Source organism: Malurus melanocephalus, unplaced genomic scaffold (genome assembly GCF_030028575.1).
Source record: "Malurus melanocephalus ecotype Western Australia unplaced genomic scaffold, MMel_1.1 scaffold_462, whole genome shotgun sequence".
NCBI classification, from domain to species: Eukaryota; Metazoa; Chordata; class Aves; order Passeriformes; family Maluridae; genus Malurus; species Malurus melanocephalus.
Window position 1 is genome coordinate 222583 of NW_026623694.1, and position 26042 is coordinate 248624.

Consider the following 26042-nt stretch of genomic DNA (forward strand, 5'->3'; position numbering starts at 1 on the left):
TGTTTGCCTAAGAGGACAAAGACGATTTGAGCTAATTGAGAGTTGATCTCCACTGGACAATCTTGTTCAAACTGTATTAGTCCCATGAGTCACTTTTAGTTGTAGGCTGCTGGTGAGAACTTGATGTGTTATAGACTTCTTTATCCTTTTGATAGCTTTTGTTGCTCAAAGTCATTGTCAGCTCTGCCTCCAAGCCAAAGTTAATATGCACATTTGTGTTTGTACAATCTGTCATATTTTAATTTCATCTGCCCTACAACAACGCCGCATTTCGTCACTGTTTGAGGAATTTGACTGACTGCAAACACGAGCAACCTGTTGTAATTGAAACTAATTCACTTGTTTCATGGCTGCTGTGCTTGAATTCCACAGCACAGCTTGAGGCAAGCCTTGGAACCTTTTATGCTCCAAAGAGGCCTCTCTTGGATARAACTGTGCTGGAGTACAGGGACCCCATCAGCAGATATGCAAGGAGGTTCTTCCACCACCTGCTCAGGTGAGTGACAGTTTCAATGTCTATCAAATTAAAATTAATTGCATATTTCAATAACTACCCGCTTTAATGTGGTTAAGGTTTTCCAAGAGGACCACCCCTGAAAAAAAATGCATTCGCTGTTAATGTTTGTTTAACTTGCACTTTGYTCCTTTCAAACAGAGTGATGCAGATAAAGTGCTATTCAGAGCTCTTCTGTCATCAATACACTTAAAATGAATCACCCTTTCCCGTTTAGCTTGATAGAAAAARAGATAACGTGCTTCTGAGAGATTGATATTCACCAACTGCTTGCAGATTGCATATTGAAAGAGCTTACAAATTTGTAGAAAACACTGAGTTTAAAAATATGCTGGATCACAAAAAAGTTCTGTATGGTCCAAGACATTTTTGTCTTTATACCGATGAAATCTGAATATTTTGTTATTCTCACCTTTAAAATTCTCATATATAAATTCATGTAGTTCCAGCAATTTTCAGTGCCATTAAAATAAGGGGAGWAAAGGCAATGTTGGATTTGTCTGTAAATTATTTAGAATMATWGAATGGTTTGGGTTGGAAGGGRCCATAAAGRTCATCTCATTCCAACCCACCTGCCATGGGCAGGGACATYTCCMAYTAGCCCAGGSTGCTTCAGGCCATATCCAACCTGACTTTGAATATTTCAGAGATGGGACATCCACAAATTCTCTGGGCAACCTATGCCAGTGCCTTGTCACCCTCACAGTAAAGAATTTTTTCCATATATTTAACCTAAATTTTCCCTCTTTCAGTTTGTAGCCATTTCCCTGTCCTACCCTCACAGTTCTTGACAAAGAGTCAACCTTCCCTTCTCCAGGCTGAACAGCCCCAACTTCCTCATCCTGTCTTCACAGGGGAACTGCTCTGATATTCATAACACCAAATTCAGCAAGAATTTATAGAGCATTGGTTTACTGTTGTATTTTTCCTTGCAAATAAACCAGTAATTTAAATTTCAATCCATTTTAAATATCAATACACAGCAGTTTAACCTCTTCACAGATATAGCTGAGACATTCCCTTGGTGAATTATCCTCGGTGAAAATAAGGAGAAATTACCTTCTGAATGATAAAATGTTTGTAAAACTTTGTTGAGAAGGAGTRTAGATGGACATAGTGAGAAGCCTGGCAATGCCCCCCTTTTCAGTGATTCATCCAGATTGCGTTTACATTGTTTCTACAGGCAGAACAAGTTGATAACACAGAATGTGCTTTTTTAAAAATCTAAAAGAAGAGTGTTTGATGTTGTCTTCTACATTTTGAGTCTGAGGAGGATCATCTTTCTGGTAAACAGGCCCATTCCAGTGGGGAAATTATTCCTTGTAGCAGAATGATCCAATATTTGCATAACATGCACCAGTCTTTCACTGGAGTTTTCTTAACACACGTGGCCACAACGGTGGGTACAAACTCAGCTCCTGCCTTTCTCCTAGAAACCAGCAGGGAAGATGCTGCTGTGGCAGTGGCCAGCTTGCAGTGGCTGTGGGCCAGCTGTCTGCAGAGGACAGATGCAGAAAAAATGCTGCAGAGATTGCTGAGAGGTATAACCCCGGTGCTCTTACATCTGCAAGAGAAARGTGCATTCCCTCTGACTCAGGATTTGCTTCCAAGTGCTAGCAGGCATGCAGAGGCATGGGGCCCTGGCTGAGCTGCCAGCCCTTGGGGCTGCAGCTGAAACACTGACTCAACTCTCCTAAAACAAGAACCTTCAGTGTCAGAATGCTGCCTGGACAGCGTGGGGCACAGGCAGGAGGTGTGCACGAGAGTCTCCTCACGTCTTTCACCTCCCACTGCAAAGCAGCCCTTGAACAATTTACAGTTGTGGTGATTTTTGAAACGAATGTGTGTTATTTTGCTGTTTTCCTGTCGTCAAAGGGATTTGTATTCAACCAAATCAAAGGGATAGGATCATGTGATTGCTGCAGAACAGATGGTAATGCTTAAAGCTTATCTCAGAAGACATAACCTAAGTGCAAAATTAAATGTTCAAATATGGGAGATTTATCTGATAGAAAGCAAAGAAATGATGTTCAGAGCCGATCATTATTGCATTAAAGTGRCTGTGCCTTAATTGGTGTTTATTTCCTTTTAGATGCCTTCTTAAGTGACTAGAATGGTTTGAATGTAGGCTAAGCAGAGAGAACTGCAGATTTGYTGGGGAATGGTGAACCATGGCTGTGGGTGAGTGAATGCCACCCAGGCATGATGCAATGTCTGGGAGGATCATAGGGAAGCACAGTGCTGCCTGATTCAGGCACATGAGAGTTGCAGCTGCTGCTATTACCTCTGTCTGTCATAGGCCAGCAAGTTGAGGCACTTATGTCAGTCTCATTTACAGCTGGGGGTTCAGAACAGGAGGAAGAGTGGGAAGGGAATTGTGCTCTTGCCTTCTCAGGTYACCGTGATGTACCCATGGGGACACTGAAAATGGGGAGTTCTTCTCACTCCCTGTTTATCAGGGACAGTGACCATACCTGGGGGGCAGGAAGCCCACATTTTAAGTTCTGTGTTCAGTTTTATGTTCTCTGCAGTGCCCTGGCAGCCAGGAGGGTAACTTGGTTTGTTAAACCTGGAGAAGAGAAGGCTGAGGGGAGACCTCATTGTAGTCTTCAGGATCCTCAAGAGGGGAAGTGGAGAGGCAGGCACTGATCTCTTCACTCTGGTAACCAGTGACAGGACTTGAGGGAAYGGCCTGAAGCTGTGTTGGGGAAGGTTTAGGTTGGAAATTAGGAAAAGGTTTTTCACCCAGAGGCTGCCTGGGCACCACCAGGCTCCACAGGGAAGTGGTCACGACACCAACTCTGAGAGAGTCCAAGAAGTGTTTGGACAATGCCCTCAGGCATAGGGTGTGATTCTCAGAGCTGTCTTTGATGATCCTTGTGGGTCCCTTCCAGCTCAGTGTATTTAATGTTTCTACAATTCTACTATTTGAATTACTCACTATTTTACCCTCATTCATTTAGCACTGAATACCTGCAGGCAAGTTACAAATAGCTAATGTATCTTTTCAGAGTGCATTTTTTTTTTGTCACAATAGATGTGTCTGCATGACCAAACCAGAAGACTTGGATGCAGAATCCTGTAAACTGAGATTGTCAACTTGATGCAGCATTAGGGGACATTTTTTACCCTTGTGAGCATGAGGAGACAAAAGCAAAGTGATCACTTTGTACCCTACTGCAGCAAGAAGTGGAGGAAATGTAGTGCTTTCTAAATTATGTGCAGTAAAATTGTGGCTGATATTCAAAAAGTATTTCTTGGCATTGAGTAGGACCTTCTGCAATTCATTTGGGCTTTAGAAAGAGCAAGCAACAGATTGACAGAAGTTRAATCTAGATGACAAGGAACTAAGGAGAGGAACTCAGAAGTTTGGTAGGAAGAGTCAGGGAAGTGGGGTTAGGAGCACTAGTAGAAGAGAAGGCATTGGGGAAAAAGGTCTAAAGGCAGGTTTGGGAAGGTACAGAGTCCTACAAAGGGGCAGAGGGGCAGTACAGGGCCACATGGGGAAAGGCAGCTTAGGATGTGTGGGGTGGGCTGTAGAGGAGACCAGGGATGGACAGGGAAGGGTGGAGTCTTTCTTACAAGATTAAAACACTTCAATGTTTCTAGATCCAAATCTGAGAAATGTTCATATAAACAAATGTTTTCACCCCCCCTCTCCAGCTTTTTTTTTGAATGCCCCACCAATCTGCCTTAAGCCTTTTTAGAAGGACCAACTCAGGGGAGAGAAATATTAATTCATTCTACATGCTGAGACAGTCTTTGACCTGCCTGCTGAGTCTGCCAAAAAGGTGCCAGTTATTGTTGTACTTTTAAAGATGTGTCGGTATTTACTGGAATTGAGAAATACAGTTACCTTTTCAGAAAGGCTCCCCTCACCTAGTGAGAATCATGTGTCTGTGATCTCACTCTTTACAGTAGGKCTAAAGGTTGCATATTCAGTTGCAAATAACTGGGGGCATCCATTTTCACATTTTCAGGGAGATTATGGGCTATCTACTTTTCTRCCATCAATGAGGTCAGCTTCTAGAATGCACTGAATTCTGTGGCAGCAGACTCCCTCTCTGGCATGGGAACACTTTAGAAAGAAGATGCTCCATCCAAGCTGAGATGGGCAAAGGAACACTGACAGCAAGACGGAAGCAGATTGCAATTAGAAGCAAGGAAAATGCTTTGCAATATATTTGACTCAGCCATGTTATTTGTATCCATCATTATAAAAGCTTAGTTCTTGTATTTGCAAACCACACATCATCTTCAGCTTCCACTAAAACAGAAGCTTAGAGCTTTGCAGGTATGGCAAATGTAAAGTATGGAATACCTCCAAAAAACAAGCGTTCAGTATACAAAATTAAAATTAAAAGCCTCTTAATTACATGCCAGGGATCCATTACAACAGTATTTATAGAATGAATAATTATTTTCACTCTAAATTCTTATCTATAATTAAAAAATACAGGAACTGAATTACAACTACAGAAATGTATCTTAGGTGTTCCTTGCCACCTCAGTAGCACTCTGGCATTTTATTATGATGTCACTGCCTATAAAAATGCAACGCATTCGATCATTATGTAAAATGTTGAGCAGAGGTGGATTTATTGGGGAGCTGCAACCTCCTTGCCCCCACCCTTTGGCTCGGTGTTTTTGTGTGATGGGGGAGTGGCTGCAGCTCCTCCTGCCCCTGTCTGACAGCCTCGTGGAGCCGTGCAGGGAACACGGAATGGGATGGAACGATTTTTCACTCGTTAACTGCGGCATCGCTGACTCACGGCTTTGCTTCACTCCGATCAAGCATTCGCAAATTGTGCTTGTCATATTTTCTAATGCATGAAATTATCTTGTTTGTTTGACACAGATGCACGGGCACAAACACACGCCTGCTCTGTTGTGTTCTATTTTTTGAGTGAGAAAGCAGGGCTAGAGGGTAAAGTCTGAAATGCAGCGCAGGAGTTGCAGAATTAGGATGCAGCCACAGTTCTGTGGTTCTGCTGTGCCCTTTCCTCCTTTGTAATTCTGTTTTTGTGTTTGTGAACACCCAGTTTAAGGATTTTTTTTTYYTTTYYTTTTTTCTCTACACAGAAAAATACTAYGTTTCAAAACCACTTGGACCTTTCAATCTGATAATTTCATTAAGATAATGTATTTTTTTTTCCCCATCGTACAAATATGTTGACCTATAAAGCAAAGCTTTGTTTAAATAACAGCATAGTGCTTTTTCATCTTTCAAGAGCAAAGTGCAACTCTGATCACATTCACTGATAGAATGAAATGAGTCTCCTTTGTATGAATCCAAAAATTAGAACCTCCRCCATGTTTTTGCTGTTGCTGTTTCCACTCTTTCACAAATCTCAGAAGTGTTTGCCCTTCCCAGTGCTCAATTGTAAGATGCTACTGGGTAAATGAAAAAAAAAAAAGTTCTTCATACTGGTCAGAACATTCATCAAGTGGTCTAACTTTGCATAGGACTTGATGGAGCCCCTCTAAATAAACACTCCTAAAGAAGATGAGAAGGTAGCTGGTCATTAGCTCAGGGAGAGCTGCTTCCAGGCCCTACTGATCTTTATGGATCACTTCACTATTCAGGAGTTCTGAAGTGCACTGCTCTACTGCAAGAAATGATGCCTGGACACAGACAGTTATCACTCAAGTCCAAGACAGCCTTTGAAAAGCTAAAATAAAGCTCTTTTGCCCTGCAGGTACATCACTAATGCAGTACTAACTACCCCTTGGTAAGCAGGTTCCCCTATCACTACACTGCAATCTCCAGAGTAGATATTCACTGTGAGTATTTCCATCCTAAATAGGACCCTAAATCAAAGGTGAAAGAAATGCCTCTGCTCCATAKGAATAGTTCCCAATCCCATCTGCTGCCAACTGTATGGAACTGAGACACAGAGTGAGCAAAGAGCTTTTATGATCCTTTTTAAGAGCACCCTAGAAGTAGAATCTATAATTATATTGGTACATAGMGTGTCACAAAATATGTATAAACATTAATGATGACATGTTTGAGGAGTAAGAATGTCTTTTATGTTCATAAGGTAACCTATTAGGCATTAAATTATGCTTTCAGATAAAATGACCATTGATGGCAGTCAGGTTCTCCATGGTGGCCACGTGAACAGAATTCATCTCTATGGGAGTAAGTTCAGTAGTAGCATTTTCACTAAAGTAGCACCTTCTGGAGAGGACTTTGAAGAGTCATTTTTTGTCATCTTTTGAAAAACGATCAAAACCGAAGGTTTTCATATTGCCACGGCRCTGATAAATGAGAATTTATATTGCTGTGATGGAACTACACGTGAAAAGATTCCCCAGTCATGCTTCTTGACCTGCTTTAGAAACAAGAAATAAAGGCACCTTTTTAATGGAACTAGGTTATTTTTGCAGTTAAAGAGGTTAAAGATCTCAGAAAAAGTTTAGACTGTCTTTGCTTCAGTCCTGTGTTGTTAATGATTTCTTTTCTTAAGCCAGCTCCAACACAATTTCAATTTCAGTCCAATACTTTGATGCTACAGGAGCAACTTTAGGATTTAATTCTCTATCAATGATTACAATGTAAGAAATAATGAGCAAAATATTGGGGTGGGGGGACAACRAAGGGCGTGACATAATTGCTTGGGAACAAAATCCCAGGAGATGAATCTCTGTCAGAGGTTTGGATGAGATTTGCTGCCCAACCTAATGGGAGAGACATTGCTTGGAGRATGGGAAGAATGGCCCCTTACACTCACTTAGAGCAGTCCCAGAGCTGCTATAATCTGGAGACACTTTTCTTGGCCACCAACAGATGCTGTTTGGTGGCCCAGAGTGCCAGAAGTCATCCAAGTTCTCTGCTACATCCCACCCATGGGACTGCACTAGAAAAAAGGAACACGAAATAGCTGCACTAGACTGATGTTGTTGGTGCCAAATCTATTCCCACACGCTGCTTAATCTGACTTTGATATTGCTACTTTCAGAATCTGAGCCCACATGGAGACCACTGTTGTGTTGTGTTGTGTAACTGATAATCTGCCCTCGTAAGGTRGCTTTTTCCTGCACAATTTCCCTGAAATCTTACGGGCTTTGGGCATACACTGAGTGCAGGAACAACGCAAAAACCTCATGTTCATGGACAAAAGCTTCAAAAATTAGTTGTTAACAACACATGTCCATCCTTGAGCCGCTGTTGTAAGTCAGCCTCAGCCTTCTCAGATCATCAGTTTCTTCCTCTCCATCAACTCCACCTATCAATAATTGTATTCCTTTTGGAGTGACACTCAAAAATCTCTAATTTGAGGTCCTGACCAAGAACTGAATTTAAGTTTTGTTTTTCTTCTTTGAAGTCTTTCCAGGTTAATTTGTATCTCATCTCTTTACCAAGACATTTTTTCTCTGTTGGTCTTCAGAGCCTCCCTGACCCCCACCGTTACTTTTACTGTATGTGACCATCTGGCAATAGTGTGTCGTGAACTCAGCTCATCAGATCAGACTTTTCTCTCACTCCCTCAGCCTATTTTTTCTGACTTCTCTCCCATTTCCACCCAGTGCCCTGCAGGAAGAGCTAACTGAATAGTCAGGTAGCCCAAGGCTTTCTATCTTCAAATGCAGATCTGCCTTTTATGGTTCTTTAGAAGGTAAAAAACACCATAAGGAAAATTTAGAACAAAAATCAGCAATAGTCATTTGTCCAATAACTGGATGTAGAGTCCTAGGGGTGCACCTCACTTCTCATGCCTAAATAATTTAGAATTTATGTGTCCTACATGCTCATCTGGGCTTCCTCTGTGGTTAGAATAAAGACATGGGCACCCAAAGGATGAGTAATCCCATCGAAGGGAGATGTCTCAGATAAGCGTGAAGAGTCAAACGTCAGTGCCTATCCCTATCAATTAACTACAAAAGGAGCCTACCTAATTAGCTTAAATTAGCCATGTAAAGGTAAGCTGTTTGAAGATAAATGGAATGATTTGCACTGTAAATGTCTAGCTCCTGTATCACATTATTAYTGGCCAGTTAACAGATCTTAGATGCTCAGGTAGTTTCTGTAATAGAAGGAAGGAGGCACATAAACTAAAAAAAAATATGAAGAAAGGTTTACAAAAAGRCACAAAAAGCAGACAGGCATGCAGATCTCTTTAAAAATCTCCTTTTGGCTAGCTGGCCAAGATGGGAGAAAATGGGAATGTTTCTTGGTTTACACCAGTGAGTGCTGAAGTATCAGCTAGACAGAGATAAATAGTAATATATGACCAGCACCAGGTAAAATTAATTCAGAATTTCTAAAGGTAGTAAGGGATAATACATCTGAAATACACACTGTGATGTGTAACCTCACATTTAAAATGACCTTAGCACCTGAGGACAGAAACATGGAAAATATTAAGTCCTTTTCAAAAAGTCTGGAGAGACCTTGGAGAACTATAGCCCTGCAAGCCCAGCTTCTGTACCAGTGAAATTAGTAGAAACTATATTTTAAAAATGTGTGAACATGCAGACAAATAACGTTGTATTGGGGGAGAGTCAGCAGGATTTCTGTAAAGGCAAGTCATGTCTCAAAACTCCAAATTCTTTGATGTCAGCAATCATGTCAGTAATGGATATCCAGCTGCTACTGATGAAAGTTTGACCACTGAAGACCTTTTTGGAAGGTCTCCCACCAATATGTCTTAAAGGAACTAAGCTGCCACAGGATTAGAGGGAAAGCTTCCCTTTCACAGATAAGTAATTCATTAAAAAGTAAGAAACAGAGTAAATGGTCAGTTGTCATGGAGGTCACCAATGGAAATTAGAAGCATGGCAGATTTATAAGTAACCTGGCAAAGGAGCATYTGGAAAGGATATTAAATTATTAACCCTAATAAAGATAGRMCCTGCTGTGAAGAGCACCAAAAGGRCTTCRCAGGATTCAGTGACATAGTGTCAAAATTGAAGATAAAATTAAATGTAAATAAATTCAAAGTGAAGCACTTTGTACACAGCAGCTCCAAACTTCATGAGTAAACTGATGCAATCTGAGCTCAACATTATTCTGCAAGAAGAATTTGGTTCTATAATTCTACAGCTGTAAAATACTCAGTTCAGTGCTCAGCAGAAGTACAAAAAGCAAATCGCATGCTAGGAATTCTTAGCAAAGGACTGGACAACAAAACAATGAACTTCAGCTCACCTGAATTTTGTGTGCAGTTTTGGAGTCCCATAATCTGTAAAAGGATATTGCAGAACTCAAAAAGGTTTGGGAAGGGCAGCCAGGATGATTAAAGGTGTGGAACAGCTTTAGTGAAAGGAATGACTAAATAGACTAGAACTGCTCAGCYTAAAGAAGAGGCAGCTGAGATAGAGATCTATTAAATTGTGAGTGTTAGGGAGAAAGAGCACAGTAAATGACTGCTCACTGCTTCTTCTAATACAAAARCTAGAGGTCATCAAGCAAAGCTAACACGTGGCAGTCTCAAAATATAGTGATTCTTCACATAACRTATAATTAAAACATGAACCTCCTTACCACAGGATGTTGTGGATGATAAAATTGTGTGCGAGTTCAAAGGCAAGGYTCAGAGAAGAGAAATTCACTGAGGAGCACCAGCCTAGAAACCACCTCTGGCTCAGCAAATCCCTGAACCACAAATTGTTGGAGACTAGGAGACTGCTTAGGGAAGTATCCCCATATGCTTGTCCTGTTCTAATATTTTCTCCTAGAATATGGTAAGGGATTGGGTCAGGAGTGCCTCCAGCCTCAGCAAAATGCTGTTCCTGAGTTTTATGTTCTGGACATGGTGCTGTGCAGAAAAAGCACATCAGAGTCAATAGTTTTCCATCTGCTCCCTGAAAAATGTGCCCAAATTCACACAAAGTTGAAGAGAATTGCTTGTCTGTCTCTCTTGTGGAGATATTTGCTCGGAACGGAGCTGTTACGTGTGGGAATTTTATGAGCATTACAAGTGCATTATTTTATTATAAAGAATTAATTTGGCTGTTGACAAACCTAGATAGAAAAAGTAAATATACTCTAATCGGCSCATAACTCAGCAAGTGATTCAAAATTTGGCCCTGCACCACGATTCTGGAAGTAGATACTTATCTTTAGGCAGCCAGCTTTAGAAAATATTGAGCTAATATATTTCCTGTGAGAAGTCTTAGCACTAAAAAAGCACATCTTATCCAACGTCAGGCATGAGGGAGAATTGGCCCTGTACCTCATAGAAAGCCAAGGAGGAAAAGGCCCTGTTCATCTTAACTTTAATACCAAATTTCCATCTGCTGCAGCTCGAAATTGCAGAGATATCACACGTATACAATGGGGATTTATTATAGAGGCAGCAACTCATCCTTAACCAGAGCGATGATACTGGGCCTCTGTTATATAGCTGTCTTTAGTGTGTAGACATGCTGATATGTTTGCTCAATAAAATCCAGCTTTCAAGACATACTGTTAAGTTTACATGATCACCAGAGTGAGAGGGATAAAGCTGAAAAAGAAGAAAAGCGGGAGCGAATTAATGCAATAAAGGCTAGGATTTAACAGACAGGGTTGAGTAAAATAAATGTGAAACAACAGGTGTCACTGACTCTTATCAGCATTTTTAATTAACACCTGTTTTTAGCCCAGAGTACTTTGGAAGARTATGTTGGAGTGTGTCTGTGTTTAAAGATAAAGATAGGCTGTTGAGAAGTTACTAAGTAGTGAGAGGTTGGAGGAATGAAGAGGTTTGGGGGTGGGGGAAGCCTGTGTTTGCTGGGAGGGTGTTGGTKGCAGCTCAGAGAAACCTGAAGGAAAAACACGATGATGAAATTGCAAGGTAGGGAAAAACTGCTATGGCAACAAAATATGTTCTCTTGAAGGAAAATGAGTGTGAAAAAAGGARTGTAGGAAATTCAAAGGCAGTACGTATTACAAAAAAAAGACAGGATCTAATTTTAAAAGGAATAAATTGTAATKGTTTCAATTTATGTAATAGTATTTTATGATAGTAAGAAATTTCTGTTATCCAGACTTTTATGGCACCTGCTCCTGAAATTTTCAGAGCATATGACAGATAGGAAAGAATTCTGATTCACAGTAGGAAGAGGATGCAGTCACACTCTTCAGTGGCCCATCCTACAAGGACCCAGGCCAACGTGAATGACCARCAYCACATGGGAAGTGTGTGGCATCAATGTTCATAAAATCAGGATCTTTAATCCAATATTTCTTCAGTGCAGGTATGAGGCAGTTCWAGAGTCTTGCAGTAGTGCTGGCTTWTGATTAATTTGARCAAAGGTCAACAAATAAATGAKGTAYCTTGCTTTATACCTAAACCCACTACTTTTTCTASAATATTTCATACATCTAGACTATTTCTTGCTGAATATGTGTTTTAGAGGTTAAAATTATTAAACTACTTCATTCAACTTGGTTCACTTGAAAATCTGACTCAAAAGACAGAAAAAGAGTGACCTGAACTATTTCACACAAGAATATACCTTGGTTTCCTAAAACAGAATATTGCCCTACAAGATAGGAATCACATGGGAAGATTATTAACTTTTTTATGGTTGGTTTGGGAGCAACCTCAAGATCCACAGCCAGTTGTAGCCCTCAAGGGCTTTCTCTGGCTAGAGAGTCATAATGTCTGGCTACCCTTATTAGCTTTCTCCTGTTTTTTTTTTTTTTTTAATTGGGTCTGCTTGTGTGCTTTCTTGCTTCAAACCAGAGGRTACCCTTTGATGTGAAGGGCATTCAGTTCCAATGATCTATAAATTTATAGGTGGACTTCCTTTAGTTTGGGACATCTTGACAGTATCCTTCAAATGACTGAAATTTTGGGTGCCTTGAGATGTTCGTATTTTTGTATCTGCATACTGTGTTTTCYCATGGTTATTCACTAACTCCTGCCTGAGACCTATTTGTGGATGACCTTTGGAAGGTTCCATAAGGATTTSTTTTTTAAACAAGTCACTGAGGCCCCAAATCCAGCACCTCACTTAGCGTGCCCAAGTTTAGGACCTGTGGAAAATTATAGGTCATAAACCCACGCATTAATGCTTTGCTAAATCTGGGCCTGAAGGGATGTATAGATTATACCTGGRCAACCTTTAGAGCTCCTGCATCTAAAATACAATTTAGGATACCATTTAGGAGATTATCCCCTTGACTCTCACACGCATTGAGCCAGTGGCTGTTTCTCCATTAGCCCTTGGTGTGCTCTGCAGCACTTTCTCTTCGTTGGTAYCTCAGGAGGTAACAAGGCTGTGAACCCTCCTCAGAGCTTTGTGTGCCTGCTCAAAGGAGCTCATCATTTCAAATCCAAGCAGCATAATAGCAGGAGCTTGGCAAAATAATACTACTGCCCTTTCTGAGGGTGGAGCTTCCCACAGCAGCCATGGATTCTTCTGCCACTTCCCTGCTACGTTACAGAATCACTRGCGAATCTCAACCAATTTAACAGAGGGTAGGAGTCTCAGAAATAAGCAAATGCCTGCACCTTCTGTGAGAATCAGCAACCAGCTGAGGTTAAATAGAGTGCARAGGTTATCTGTGTCCCAAAAAAGCTACGGTGGAAGTTCAGCAGATGGAAGTTCCGCCAATCAAGACGTGCTCTGCTGAACACCAAGCACGGTCCCCACGGGCTCTGGCTCAAACCTTTGCTGGGAGGGAGCTGAGGATGCTCTGATGGGAAAAGGAGAGAAGTCTGGAGCACATTTGGGCAGGGTCACTTGGGAACAGGAAGAGTTCCTGTGCTGAGCCTGTGTAGGAGGAGGAGGCATAAAAAAGGTTCTTTGGAGAGTTCCTGGTCTTCGGGCTGCATTCGGTTCTCTACACCCACCTTATTTAAAAAAGGGTGTCCTACTGAACTCATTAGGGTAAAAGCATATTGGGTTTTGGTTGATTTTTGTTTAAAATTAGTTTTTTTTTGTTTTTTATAAGAAATGTGAGATTTTGATGTGTATATTCCTCTCTAGCAAGTCTTAAGTACCACATTTTCAGCGTTCACTATAAAATGAAGGATATAAATCTTTGACTGTTAACTATACTTTATATATGATGAATTACACAACAATCTAAGTCTTTACAATTGACTGAAATTTTGCTTTAAAGTATTTCATTGGAGGCCAATAGAATCTCAGGGTTGTCATTTTAGGGATGATTACACATGAGAATTTTTCCTGTGAATCATTTAAGTCCTTAAGCCCAGGTTTTGTAAATGGGCTCTGAAGATGACCCACAGCCCCACACCAAAATCGGTGGGGCTGTGTTCAACAACTGGTTGAAAAACAATCTGTGCCCATTTAAATCAACCACTTAGCAACCTAGCCACACACTTTTTAGGTTCTTTAACCTGATAAATCTCTAATTATTCTGGCTCAGAATTCCAATGGAACGAGGTTCACAGTCATTCTGCAGATGTCATTCTTTATTTTAATATTGTCTAATTTAATAGGAAAGTGTTTCAGATAACAACAACATATTTTGAGGGGGAAAAAAAGCATGAAAACCATTTCTGTTCCAAAAATTGCTGATATGAGAATTTATGGGGAAACAGCTCCTTTTATGAATAATTATTATTATTGTGTTTAAGAAATGGGCAAGATGCCTAGAAATTGAATGAAAGAATGAGCTATTAAATTGAAATATTAAATGAAATAACTGAATTAAAAGTGATCATGTAAACCCAGCAGTAAATGTTGGGAGCTGAAGCTGATTGAACATATTTTCATCATCTGTTTTGTATGCTTAAATACAATTGCTTGATGTAAGTAAACACTTGATTGATATTCTGAATACTTTAAAATCTGCATATGCATCATGGAATACTGAACAATTAAAACTTAATTTCAGTGTAGTTTGATTACATGTAAATTATTTCAATATTCATTTTTTTCCTGTTCTGTTTGCTCAGTGAATATTTAATATCCACTTTTTGAATGCGTATCACTCTTGATTGGACTGTGAGATGAGGAGGACTCTGAAATTTCTTCCATTAAAAAGGATTGCCTTATAAATATTATTTGTGCCACAGCTCTTCCCCTGCAGATTATTTTCTAAATGTTGTGTACTCTTATTGAAGACAAGGAAAAAAACTGCTGCAGCCCTCCTTTATCAGCCCAGCACAAGGAATATGCTTACATGGTCGATGAGCATGTCTAAGAAGGCTTGTTGGTTGTAACTAGTCCCTAAAGAAATGTTTCCATCTTTTCTGCACTATATTGCTTGCTTGCATGAGCTCCCTCTCCCTTCCCTTCCTCCTCCCTCCACATGATTTTTTTTTTTCTGCTTCCTGGAGGTCTTACGAGACGTTTTAATATTAAGGCTAAATATTACAAGTATTTTCATGTTGACCATTTTCAGTCTGAAAAAATATATCTCTATCTTTAAATGACCRCATTCAATTTAGGAGTTGTGGAATACAGATGAAAAAACTTTGCCTCTTGATGCGTTTGTAGAACATTTTCTAAAAACCAAAGATACTTCTTTTCCCTTCTCTGCAGGCTGCAATCCATCCACAGCTTTTTTGATCAACGGTATTTCAAATTACTTTATTTCTGAACATCCAACAGAAGGAAATCCCAGGCATTTGATTCTSCTATTATTTATGCTAGTGAACAGAATAGCCTTTCAGAAGTTAAAGATAACATCGTAATTTTTTTACTACCTATATATTTTTTTAAAAATAAAATGCTTTCCTGGTATCTTTTCAGTTAAACCAAGACCTTTGGTTTTTAAAAAAACCAAGACCTTTGATCTTTTCATTTAAAGCAAGACCTTTGTGACATTATTCACATTGCCCCTTGATTTCCTTGCCTGTACTAACAGCCATTTTTTTTATACTTTTTTAGAATACAGACATAAATCCATATAATGACAATATTCTTTTATTACATGAGAATTTGAAATTAATATTGTGTCTTCTAAGTGGCTCTACTACAGGGAAATGTTTTTCCTGTATATCCTCCATAGGTAATTGCAGTTTCAGAGTTCCAATCTTGAAGGTCATATTTCTGTTGCCTGTCCCTTTGACCAAAAAAAAGTGACTGAACATCATGGTTTGAAGGTGGATTTCCTTATCTCTCATTTTCAAGAGACATACAAGACTTGATTGCTGGAGTTATTGTGAATCAAGCAGGAAGGGGAAAGGTGGAGGAAGGGTGGGAGGACACTGTCCAAAATCAGGGACCTGTAGGTTCCATTTTAAAAAGCAAATATTGTACCTGAAGACAAAAGGGAGAATGTTTTACTTGGGGGGCATTTTGTTTTTTTGAGGAGCTGATGAACTATTGTGATTGTGCTAACAAYAGCAAGATAAAAAACCCCATCTTTATAAAAGAGATGTCATTAGCTTTAGGTTGGTCTCGTGCTGTGTAGATCTCTCTATAATGCTTCTTGCACATCAAAACCAACAAAACTTTCATACCAAAGGGTTTTGAAATAACAATTATCTTCTGTACAGCTGGCTTAAAGAACACTGGATGTTCTTGACTGATTTATTACTGTTGGCCTAAGTAATGCAARCTTGTCACTCTTCTTAGAAACATCCACCTTATTTTAATGCAATTCAATTTATAATAAATTATGAAGTAACTGTGATTGTTGTTTCCAATGCTCTTGGTTTGTGAAGAGCATTTCTCAGATAGTCTTCTTTTTCCTTTTTTTTTTTTTTCTTAGTGCAGATGTGAAAATAATGAGCTAATGTCACACTTTTATGAATAAGGGCCATAATGAGACTGAAGTATGCATGTTGATTAAAGRAAAAAAAATTGAAATCTTTGTGAAACTGCAAAGAAATGACAGCTTAAGGCCATGATTCCGTTCTGCAAGTCAATCAAAAGAGAAAGTTATTTTACATTTTTTGGTTGCAGGCATTTTTGCCTTGGCTAAAGCAAATGTCATTCAAATAGCCTATATAGTGATAACTTTGGAAAAACAAAATAATGATACAGCCATTCTTTTTAGTCAGTCATTTAGCTGGTTTCTGTTCAGTTTCTGATTACCACTCTAAGTACTAAGAATGTGTATTTAATCCATAATGGAATAGAAAAATATGACAGAAAAAATATAAACATGATAGCTGTTCTAGTTATGTGTATTATAACGTGTACTCATTTCTTTTAATTAAAAAAATTGCTTCAGAAGCATAATTGCAAAACAATGTATTGTAATGGAAAACCCTTCAGAAGGAATCATGTTGAAAAGCTTCAAAAAAAGTATGAAAAACTGGGGGTGCACTGCTTGTTCCTTGGTGATCAAGAGGTTAACTCTGATTTACCTCTTCCCCTCCCTTAAACTGGTTCTGTGAGGAGGGCTGCAAATTAGTACTTGGAACTCCCAGCAGGGAGTTTAGCTTTAGGGAGGGAAGGACTCCCTGCTCCAGCTCTTAGGAACCTCACCTGGAGAGYGCATTTCCTTTTCTACTTAAGGTAACATATTCTGCCTCCTTGTCACGAATGTTATTCCTTGAGGARCAGTCCTGTGTGGCTCTATCTTGCGATCTGATGGATCATTCCAAGTGTGCGGTGGAAGGGAGGAGAGGGATAAGGCTGCGGCAGGAGGGAGCTTTGGAATCCCGGGGTGGAGCATCACATGGGGCTGCTTTCCCCACCCAGGGGAAGGAGCATTCCCACTTTTCCTCTTGTTCACAGCGGTCTGAGGAGGAGCTGCAGCATTGCCTCTGTTTCCTGTGACCCCACCGAGGTACAGAGCTGTACAAATCCTGGCATTTCGTGATGCTCTCTGACAAAATGCGTTTGACAAGCACAACCTGCACCTTTCTAACCCTGAGAAATCACAATGCTCTTTTTTCCCCATTGGGGCAAAAAAGTCATCTCCTTCCCAGACTTCAAGTGTCCACAACTGATCCATTGTTGAAATTATGAACAGGTGGAAAGGGGGAAAATTTGCCAGTGATAGGACAAATACAGAAATAATTCTATATGGAATCMATCTTTTACCTCCCAACCGGAATGAAACTGGGGAATTTGATTTCTAAAAATAATCACCAAATCTATTTTCTTAGCTAATCTTAAACAGTTAAAAATGTGCAAAACCAGGAAAATGTGTGCAGATAGAATCACTTTCTGTAGTACATTGTCACGTAATGGTTATCCACATCAAGTACAAGAGAGAGACAACAGCTCAATGCAGAATTTCCCATTGGAATTAGCATTTCCCAGTGCAGAAAGGTTCTGGTGGATGGCTTTGTGTCCTCCTTCTGTGGAATTCCCAAGGATAGTGAACAAGAGGATCTGCACAGCCTTGCCCAGTGTGGGTGTTTGCAGTAACCCCCAGACTGTGTGTGGTGCCTGGGTGGGATGAAGGGGTCAGTCTGTCACCACAAATGGAAGGAGTTGTTGTTCAGAAAACCTCCAACCCACCAAAGGAATGGTCCTTAAAGGTGAGGTTCCACATCCATGCTGCCCCCGTCCTGCTCTGCTGCTTCTCTGGGTGATGCTCAGGTGATGCCTTTTGGAGCACATCTGGAGGTAATTTTTGCTCTTTTCCCCCTTARTTTACTTCATTGATGCGATCTTTTTCACCTTAGGATCTCAGAAAACTCTCAGGAGTCTGTGCTTATCCTGGGGTAAAGCACTTATGAGACAAAACATTATCACCCCCTACCTTTTTCAGCCCCTGAGAATTCATCACTCAACTGGATTAGCACCTTCTGAGAGCTCTATCAAGGGGTCTGCAAGCACAAAACTCAATGCAAACTTCTACAGGGACCCCTGAAGTAATGTAAGATTTGGGATTAGTATTTTCCCTAGAGGATTTTGAGGTTCCTGCCAGCATTGTTGGGGATAGTGTTTATCWGTGTTGTGGTCAGTAAAGGATGGATTTGTTTCGGATTTGTTTGTTAGGATCGACAGGATCTTCAGCTCCCTTCAGATTCAGCCAGATCTGATGGGACTCAACGCTGAACCACTTGCTGAAAGTTTTAAACAATGAAGAAAGTTAAAGGTAGTCACTGTGCTACCTCACAGTTCTGTATTCTGAGTATGAGCCCATCAAGTTTCTCCAATAAAGCTTTGGCATCACTTTTGATGAGCATTGAAGGACTCTGTGCATTGGCAAAATTTGATGCAGCTCTTCAATTAGCCTCATTATGTGACACATTTCTGTTTTCTTTCAGGTATCAGAGATTTGAGAAAGCATTTCTGCTCGCTGTCGACATTGGTGCTCGGGACCTGTTCATGGTGAGTTGTTTCTGGAGACAGAGGCTGTTGGGGGATGATATTTGTCATCTTTTGCACACATTAAAATGTCAGTTCCAGGTCATTTGCAGAAGACAGAACCTTTGTCATATGAAGCTCATCAGTAAGAATCTTGAGTATCTTTAGAGTAACTGATATTTTCCCCAGCATGGCCTGTACCTATTCTATATTTTTTAGGAATTATTACAAAAGTTTTTAAACTTTCCCTTTCTTCACCTGACCTGATGTGGGTGAATGTCATCTTTCACTCTAATAAGCTTATACATTTCTAATTTGTTCCTTTAAGTCCAACTGCTGAGTCCTGGACACAAGAGCTGTCCATGTCCTGGGGATCCTGAATGCTCTTGGTTTGTCTCTTSGGGTTTTGTGAAAAGTGACAAATTATGAACGCTTCTGCTGGTGCTTTTAAAACAACAAAGCTCAGCAGCATCAACACAAGGGTTTTAACATTTCATGCACTCTCTGCCCCCTCCCATTTAATTAGCTACAAAAGTAAAATTAACCAGCTCTTAAAAGGTCCTCTGTGTGAGCACTGCAGGAGGTTCTTGTTTTATAAGATCTTGCACCACAATGTCACAGTGAGGTCAGATGGACAAAGCCAATCGTGCTCTCCTAGTCTCTCAGCATGTTGCTGCTCCACAGCTGATTTCATTGTTTTCAAAGAAACAATAGGAAAGGGCTCATTGAAAAAAAAGGCCCTTTGAACGATTCGTTTGCTTGACTCTTTTGCATAATGAAGACATTCTGTTGTTTAAATTAAGCTTTGACACTAGATGTTAATATCATTTATCCCATTAAGTCACTTGCCCTGCTAGTTTGATCTTGAKATTTAAATTGTATGTTAAATTACACAATTAAATCCTGCTTTTAGGGGTTATGAAAATTCCCTTCTAATTATATAAAAAGTTGTGTGAACCTTTTGATGTTTTTTTCACGGCTCTAATCATCTGGCTTGTTCCATCTAATTAGAAAGATGTGAATACGGCGATAAACTTTCCTAAGTATGCATCAAAAGAATGTGATGGAAATGTCAGACTTTTAGGAAATTCATTACATGTTCTGTGTTTACTCCCCTCAATTTTTCCTCTTTTTAGATCGTCTCTTTCCTTTTCTCTTCATTGAATGTAACCTCTTCAATACAAATTTTATTCCTAATCATGCTAAGCACTGCTGCAGCCACGTGTAAGACTGTAGTATGTCTGGAGTGGATTAAAGCTTTTTTTCAATGGCTCTAAATRCTAAATACTCCCTAATTTTAGCCATTCTGACAGAATAAATGTCCCAGTATTTGCCATTATATGACTGAGAACATTTCCTGCGTGGACTTTTCCATCTCTCTGCTGGCAGCAGGACTGAGGGAGCACCTCTGTCCCAGGGTGGGGAGCACCAGTGATGGGTGCACAGCTGAGAAAGGGAGGGAGTGTCAGCACCCAGCTCCACAGGTGACAGAAAACATGTTCTACTCCCACCAAAAAGGCTCTCCAGCTTTCTCTCTTCAGTGTTCACAGAGCAATTAACTCCATCCTTTCCTACTCTTTGCCTTTCCTTTCCTCTCCCAACACCTACTCTTCATTTCTCACCCTACCAATGCCCTTAAACATAAATGTATATTTCCAAAGAGTTCCTCCTGGCTTATGTTCTTGTGAGTTCAAAACCTGTTCTTTAATGTCCTCCTTCTGCTTGCATTACCTTTGAGATTCCTCATAGTTTCCCCTAAATTATGCAACAAGCAGCACAAATGCCTGCCTCCTCTGGGGAAATGTCCTTTTGCTAATTTGTTGTCTAAGTCAATCACTAATGAGCAAACTTTACAATGAGCTAACAGTGGTACTGCTGCAAGACCACTAAATATAGGACTCGAGAAGTTTGAACATGCATAGGTCGTTAAGAGTATTTATTTGTGCCATGGTAATTTTGGGGGAATTTGACTTCATTGTGCTTAGCACTGTGTGAAAATTAGATATCCTGTTCCCTGAAACCTTACAGCCCTTCTAGGTATTGGTATAACAACACWACTGCTAAGGAAGGGTTGTGCATCCCTCGCTTCTGCTTAATATTGAATGAATCCTATATGCTGTTTATGTAGGGCAAAATGCAATTCATAATATACAATTTGGCTTTGCATATATTTAAAGCATTCTTATCCGTTTTTAAACCTCACCTRGCTCTAGGAGTCACATCATCTTATTCCCAATTAATTTAATGGGATTTCAAGGAGAAATAGTAGTCTAAATAAAGATACCTGACGGCATAAACAAAATGGGAAAGAAAAAAATCTGTTTATTAAAGGGGAAGAGAGAAGGAACAAAAAAGAAAGGMTAGAGAAGAATAGATAGAGCAGARGTTGAGGAGGATGCAAACATTGAGTTCCCACCATCTGAGACTTCTAAGAACACGTCCTCTGTCTTTGAGAATTTACCCTGAACATCMATTTCACCAATGCTCTACAGCATTCCCATTATTTGTTTTGAGATTGCAGAGAAGTTTGAGAGAAGGCTGTCTGAGGATGAATTTCTTTCAAAGAAATGAAAAAGTTTTWAAAAAAGGCTTAAAACTTTGGCTGYAGYRTCACCAGATGATGCCATAGCAAGACACATTCACACTGCTGTGGCTCTCCCTGRGCTTTACCCTCACGTCACATCCAAATCCATCAATTAATATCATCTCCTACAAAGTTCAATAAAAAAAAAAATCTGAAAAGGACAAAATATCATAAACAACAGCTCCATTTATTGGACAGTGACTGATCCAATCTCTGGCAGAAAAGATCAAGCAGTGGAAGGGTTGTTAGCTTGAAATCYTTTTATAGTGCTTTCCAGCTCTCAGCTGCTGAAAATTCAAAAGGCCATCCCACGTACCAAAGGTAGCAAAAAAATGCAAGGAAAAGACACTTTAATAAAACTGTCAGATCTTGGGTGATGCACTGATGAGGAAAGTGCAAGCTTCGAAGAAATGTTGGAGTGTTGCCCAGAAATATCCTATAGACACATCATGTTTCAAATGACTTCTGCTCACCAACGGCCAGCTCTGTGAGTCACAAAGTGAGGGGAAAAGGGAAGTAGTCCAACAAGTAAGCAAACTGTTAAATGATAAAATAGAGCCCTCTCAGCAAACTCCTGATAAGCAGCTGGAAATTGTTTTTATTGTCACCATTGTGTTTGAGAGATGTGATCTTTGGACTGATAAATTCTTAGGTAATTGTGTGAATAAAAAAGGCTGTCGTGAATATTCAGATAATTTAATTCCTTTTTTTTCTGTCATTTTTAAAGCACCCTGTAACCTGGTGCTTATTCTTTCTGTTTTTTAATTTTCTAGTTTAATTCTACTCAGAAAGTTATGAATTCTTAAAAAAATCCAGTTTTGCTGGTTTATTTGAACGAGAAACACCTAAATTTGATCTGAAATGGTCTGATTAGGAGATTCCATATTTGTAATATTTTCTTTCTAAAGGTGGTTTAGAAATGAGGCAAAGGCTACTTTTTTTTTAATTGTTTTTCATGACGGCAACTTGAGGAATAGCAAAGAAAGCCACTTACCAACTTATTGCTGACCTTTATTTCTTACAAGGCCCCCATTAATTAATGATGGGTTTGTGGCATCTTTACATTTCTTTACTCAAACCAGAAGATGGACAAAACCAAGACCTGAAATGACAGCTGCTTTGATACACAGAGAGAGCACAACTTCTTCACTGACAAAACTTCAYCATCCTCTGCAGTTGTTTCCATCCCATCCCCAAGTTCACTGTTTGAAATTGCATGGAGATATACCACACTTCTCATAGTTTAAGCTACAAAAAGGCAATCATTAAGCATTGTCAGAATGTATTTTAAATGTCTGTCCATACCTCCAAACCTCTGTAAGTTCAGACTTGTCCAAGAGCCCTTGGGTTTTCTATTGTTATCTAAATAAAGCAGACAATATCTGCAGTTTAATCTTCATAGAAATAATTCCTTGCTACTCAGGCCCTTTTYTCCTGACAACCATGTTAGACCTACAAAGGGAGGAAATGCAGAGTTCGCCACAAGTTCATAACCCATCACTTTGCTCCRAGACACTTGCACATTTTTTAAGTCACACCTGTATTTATGATGAGAAAACACTGCTGTCTCCTGCAGACTCTGTGGATCCTGCAGGTCAGATCCAGGCTTTCCTGCATGATCAGTCTCAGTTTCCTCAAGATTCTCAATTTTGTTTTAAAATTGTTGTAGTTGTTTATATTATTATTATTATTATTGTTGATGTTGTTGTTATTATTATTGTTATTACTATTATTTAATGAATGGTTACTACAAGCAGCATGTCTTCCCTCTGACACAATTGCTCTCCCATTTTTTCATATAAACTTCTCTTTCTAGAATAAAGTCCCTTTTCCTGTGAGAGTTTCTGTCATATTGATGAAGGTGGCAGTGAACTCATGACAAAAAGGATGGTTTCACCTGAAATTGTCCATTAGTGAGAAAATGGTTGCTTTTATGGCATGCAGAGGTTAATATTTCCAGCAAACATTCCTTTTCCCTTTAAATTCCTGCATGCAGATGGCTTGCAAAACAATGAAATTGCTCAAATCCTTGGATGCCAAATGGTATCTTCAACAAAGAAGTGGGGAAAAGAATTTTGCCAACTATTCTTGGATTTCCCTCACCAGAAAGTGAGGTGTCACAGYTCATGCACAGAGCAGCATGTGAATGTGATGCCAAATGAGAAAGGGATTAATTGTCTCTTGATTAATGGTCAAGAATGAAATTTTACTTCGAGGGCCAACACCAAGGGCAGTGAGGCTGTGGTTTGTCWGCAGGAATATCCTTTCCCACAAATAGTTCTGTGTGTAGTACGRGTGGCTTTCACCTCAAATATGAACATGCAATAAAAAGCCCCGACTTTTGATAAGGGCATGCAGTGATGGGACAAGGGGGAATGGCTTTAAACTGGCAGAGGGCAGGTTTAGGTTCAATATTAGGAAGAAATTCTTTCCTGTGAGGGTGGTSAGGCCCTGGAAGAGAAGTTACCCAGAGRAGCTGTGGCTGCSCCATCCCTGGAAGTGTTTAAAGTTGAGAGGGCTGGGAGCAACTTGGCCTAGTGGAAGATRTCCCTGCCTAGGGCAAGGGGTTGGAACAAATTGAGCTTTAAKGTCCCTTCCAATCCAAGCCATTCTATAATTCTCTAATTCTATATAACAATATACCCCTGATGCAGCCGGCTGTTTTTTTTTACTTTAGATAAAAGTCTAGATCCAGAGTATTTAGCAACTATTCATGCTAGACAACATTTTTTGGAAGGATCCTGCTGCTCAGGAGTGACTCAGGGATCATGTCAACTCTGTGGATGTCAAAACCACTGAGCAGCCACTGTTGCTCTTATTGCCCCTGGATATCAGTACAGGGAGGACCATCATCACCTTACCCACAGAACATTAAAACAAATATTAGTCCTTAAAAGGTGGAAACCTTGGATTCACAAAGTCATTAAGGTTGGAAAAGGCCTCTAAGATTATCGAGTCCAACTGTTAACCCATTATTGACAGGCCCACCACTAAACCATGTCTCTAAGCACTACATCTGCATTTAGCACGCTCCAAATACAGGCTGTCAGTCAGGAGAGTTCCAGTACTTCAGATCTGGTTTACACAGAGCCACTTCCCATCAACTCTCTTTTAATTCAGCAGAAGCTTTGTTAAAAGTAGACAGATTGGTTTCGTTCATGCACTGAGTCAATAGCTTCACTTTTATCAGTGGGTGATTGGTCAGTGTTTTGTTCATTGCTGTATTCAACAGCACAAGTAAGGAAATAAATTTGCATTGGAGGGAATTAAAATGTAATGGTAGGTTCATCAGTTCCATCTRTGTTTGTGATCTAAATAATAAAAGAACCTCTTTCTTTCAAAATCCCTTTTGTTGCTCCTTTGAGATTCATTTTAGATTAATCTTTTCTCTTCTCCTTTATTTCCAAAGGACATCCATTACCTTGCTCTAGATAAGGGTGAATTGGCACTAGCTGAAGTGGCAAAGAGAAAGGCTAATGACATTGATGCAGAATCAATAACTACTGGAATTGGTAAGAATTAATGGTGTTTAAAAAGCCCTTTTTGTTTTAATCAATACTTRTCCTGTAGAACATGGTGTTATATTTGTCGAGGGGTTATTGTTTTGATTGCATTGTTTTCTTTGAAAGTGAGACCGGGTTTTGATTTGTAAAGAACAGTATTTTTATAAACTCAGGAAAAAGGAGGCTTATAAAAATCACAGAGCTTAGCCTTCCAGTACCCATGTGAGGATAACTGTGAAACAAAAAGGTTTATACTGGGATTATGTGGAAAAGTTCAGGCTGTACAAACTGAACGGAGTGCAAGAGGTAAGGGACTGAAAATCATTGTTCACATCAACATTAAAGGCCAGTCTCACTCATCTCTAAATATTTGCTGGTGCACACCAGAGTCACATCCAGCAGTGATGCTTTGGCAGTGCTCAGATGGAATATTTTCTGATGTGAACACAGGCTCAGACCCTGGCTCTAAAGCAGCAGCTTGGCATGCAGGTGGATCTTTGCCACTCCATAAAGAGTATCGATGCTAAAGTTGCAGTGTGAGACTAATAGCTAAAACACAGATGACTTTTCATGCAGGGGAGATCAAAACTCATTCACTTTCTCCTTGTGTTTCTTCTGAACTGACATGGAGAGATGTAGTGAAGCAATGAGACCATTCTATTCCATGCCTTGTGACAGGAACCAAGCAGGTATCTGTGTCTAGGGAGCTGATCTCCATTGGAGACAAAGGGAAAAAAACCCACAAAGCCTAAAAATGTCTCTATAAAACATGCACAGTTCTGTTTTGCTTATTCTACTGCATCATTGAATATTAGAGGAAAGCAYTGAGCTTTTGTCCTTATCCCATACCAAGAAGTAGAATAGGATTAAAACTCAGAAGGTTTCTTTGTGAGTCAGAGACATAAAACCTTTGAGATCTTGGGTAACATGGGCTTCTTTTAGAACTGTACATCTCCCTATTTACCCAAAGCTTTCAAGGGGATGCCACTCCAGGACATAGAAGTGTGGAGAGGCCAAATATGCATTTATGTGGCTATTCCTATGGATTATATAAATCATGACTTTCAGAGCTATGGAATMTATCACCTCCTTCCCTCTCCAGCAGAGTAGGAATCAAGAAGTCCCTCATCTAACTCYTCAGGATCTTTCAGTTTCACTCTCAAGTCACTTAAAGTTTTTTTTTCTGCCACAACTGGGCATTTGGGGAATGCTTTTTCACCATTAAAATTCGAAAAAAAAAAAGACATCTGTTTAGGTCTTCCCTTACTGGGCAATCTTTAAAGTGTGCAGTTCCCTCTCCCTTGCTTTCTCT

General features: G+C 39.8%; 1 protein-coding gene across 1 annotated transcript in view; it reads left to right on the forward strand.

Moving 5' to 3' along the window:
* Positions 1–26042, forward strand: part of WDPCP (WD repeat containing planar cell polarity effector) — a 99674-nt gene that overhangs the window by 37592 nt on the left and 36040 nt on the right. Inside the window, exons 11-13 of the mRNA XM_057380593.1 lie at positions 373–496; positions 18604–18667; positions 24637–24739. Coding sequence (XP_057236576.1) covers positions 373–496; positions 18604–18667; positions 24637–24739 — 291 coding nt within the window. The remainder of the gene's footprint in view (positions 1–372; positions 497–18603; positions 18668–24636; positions 24740–26042) is intronic.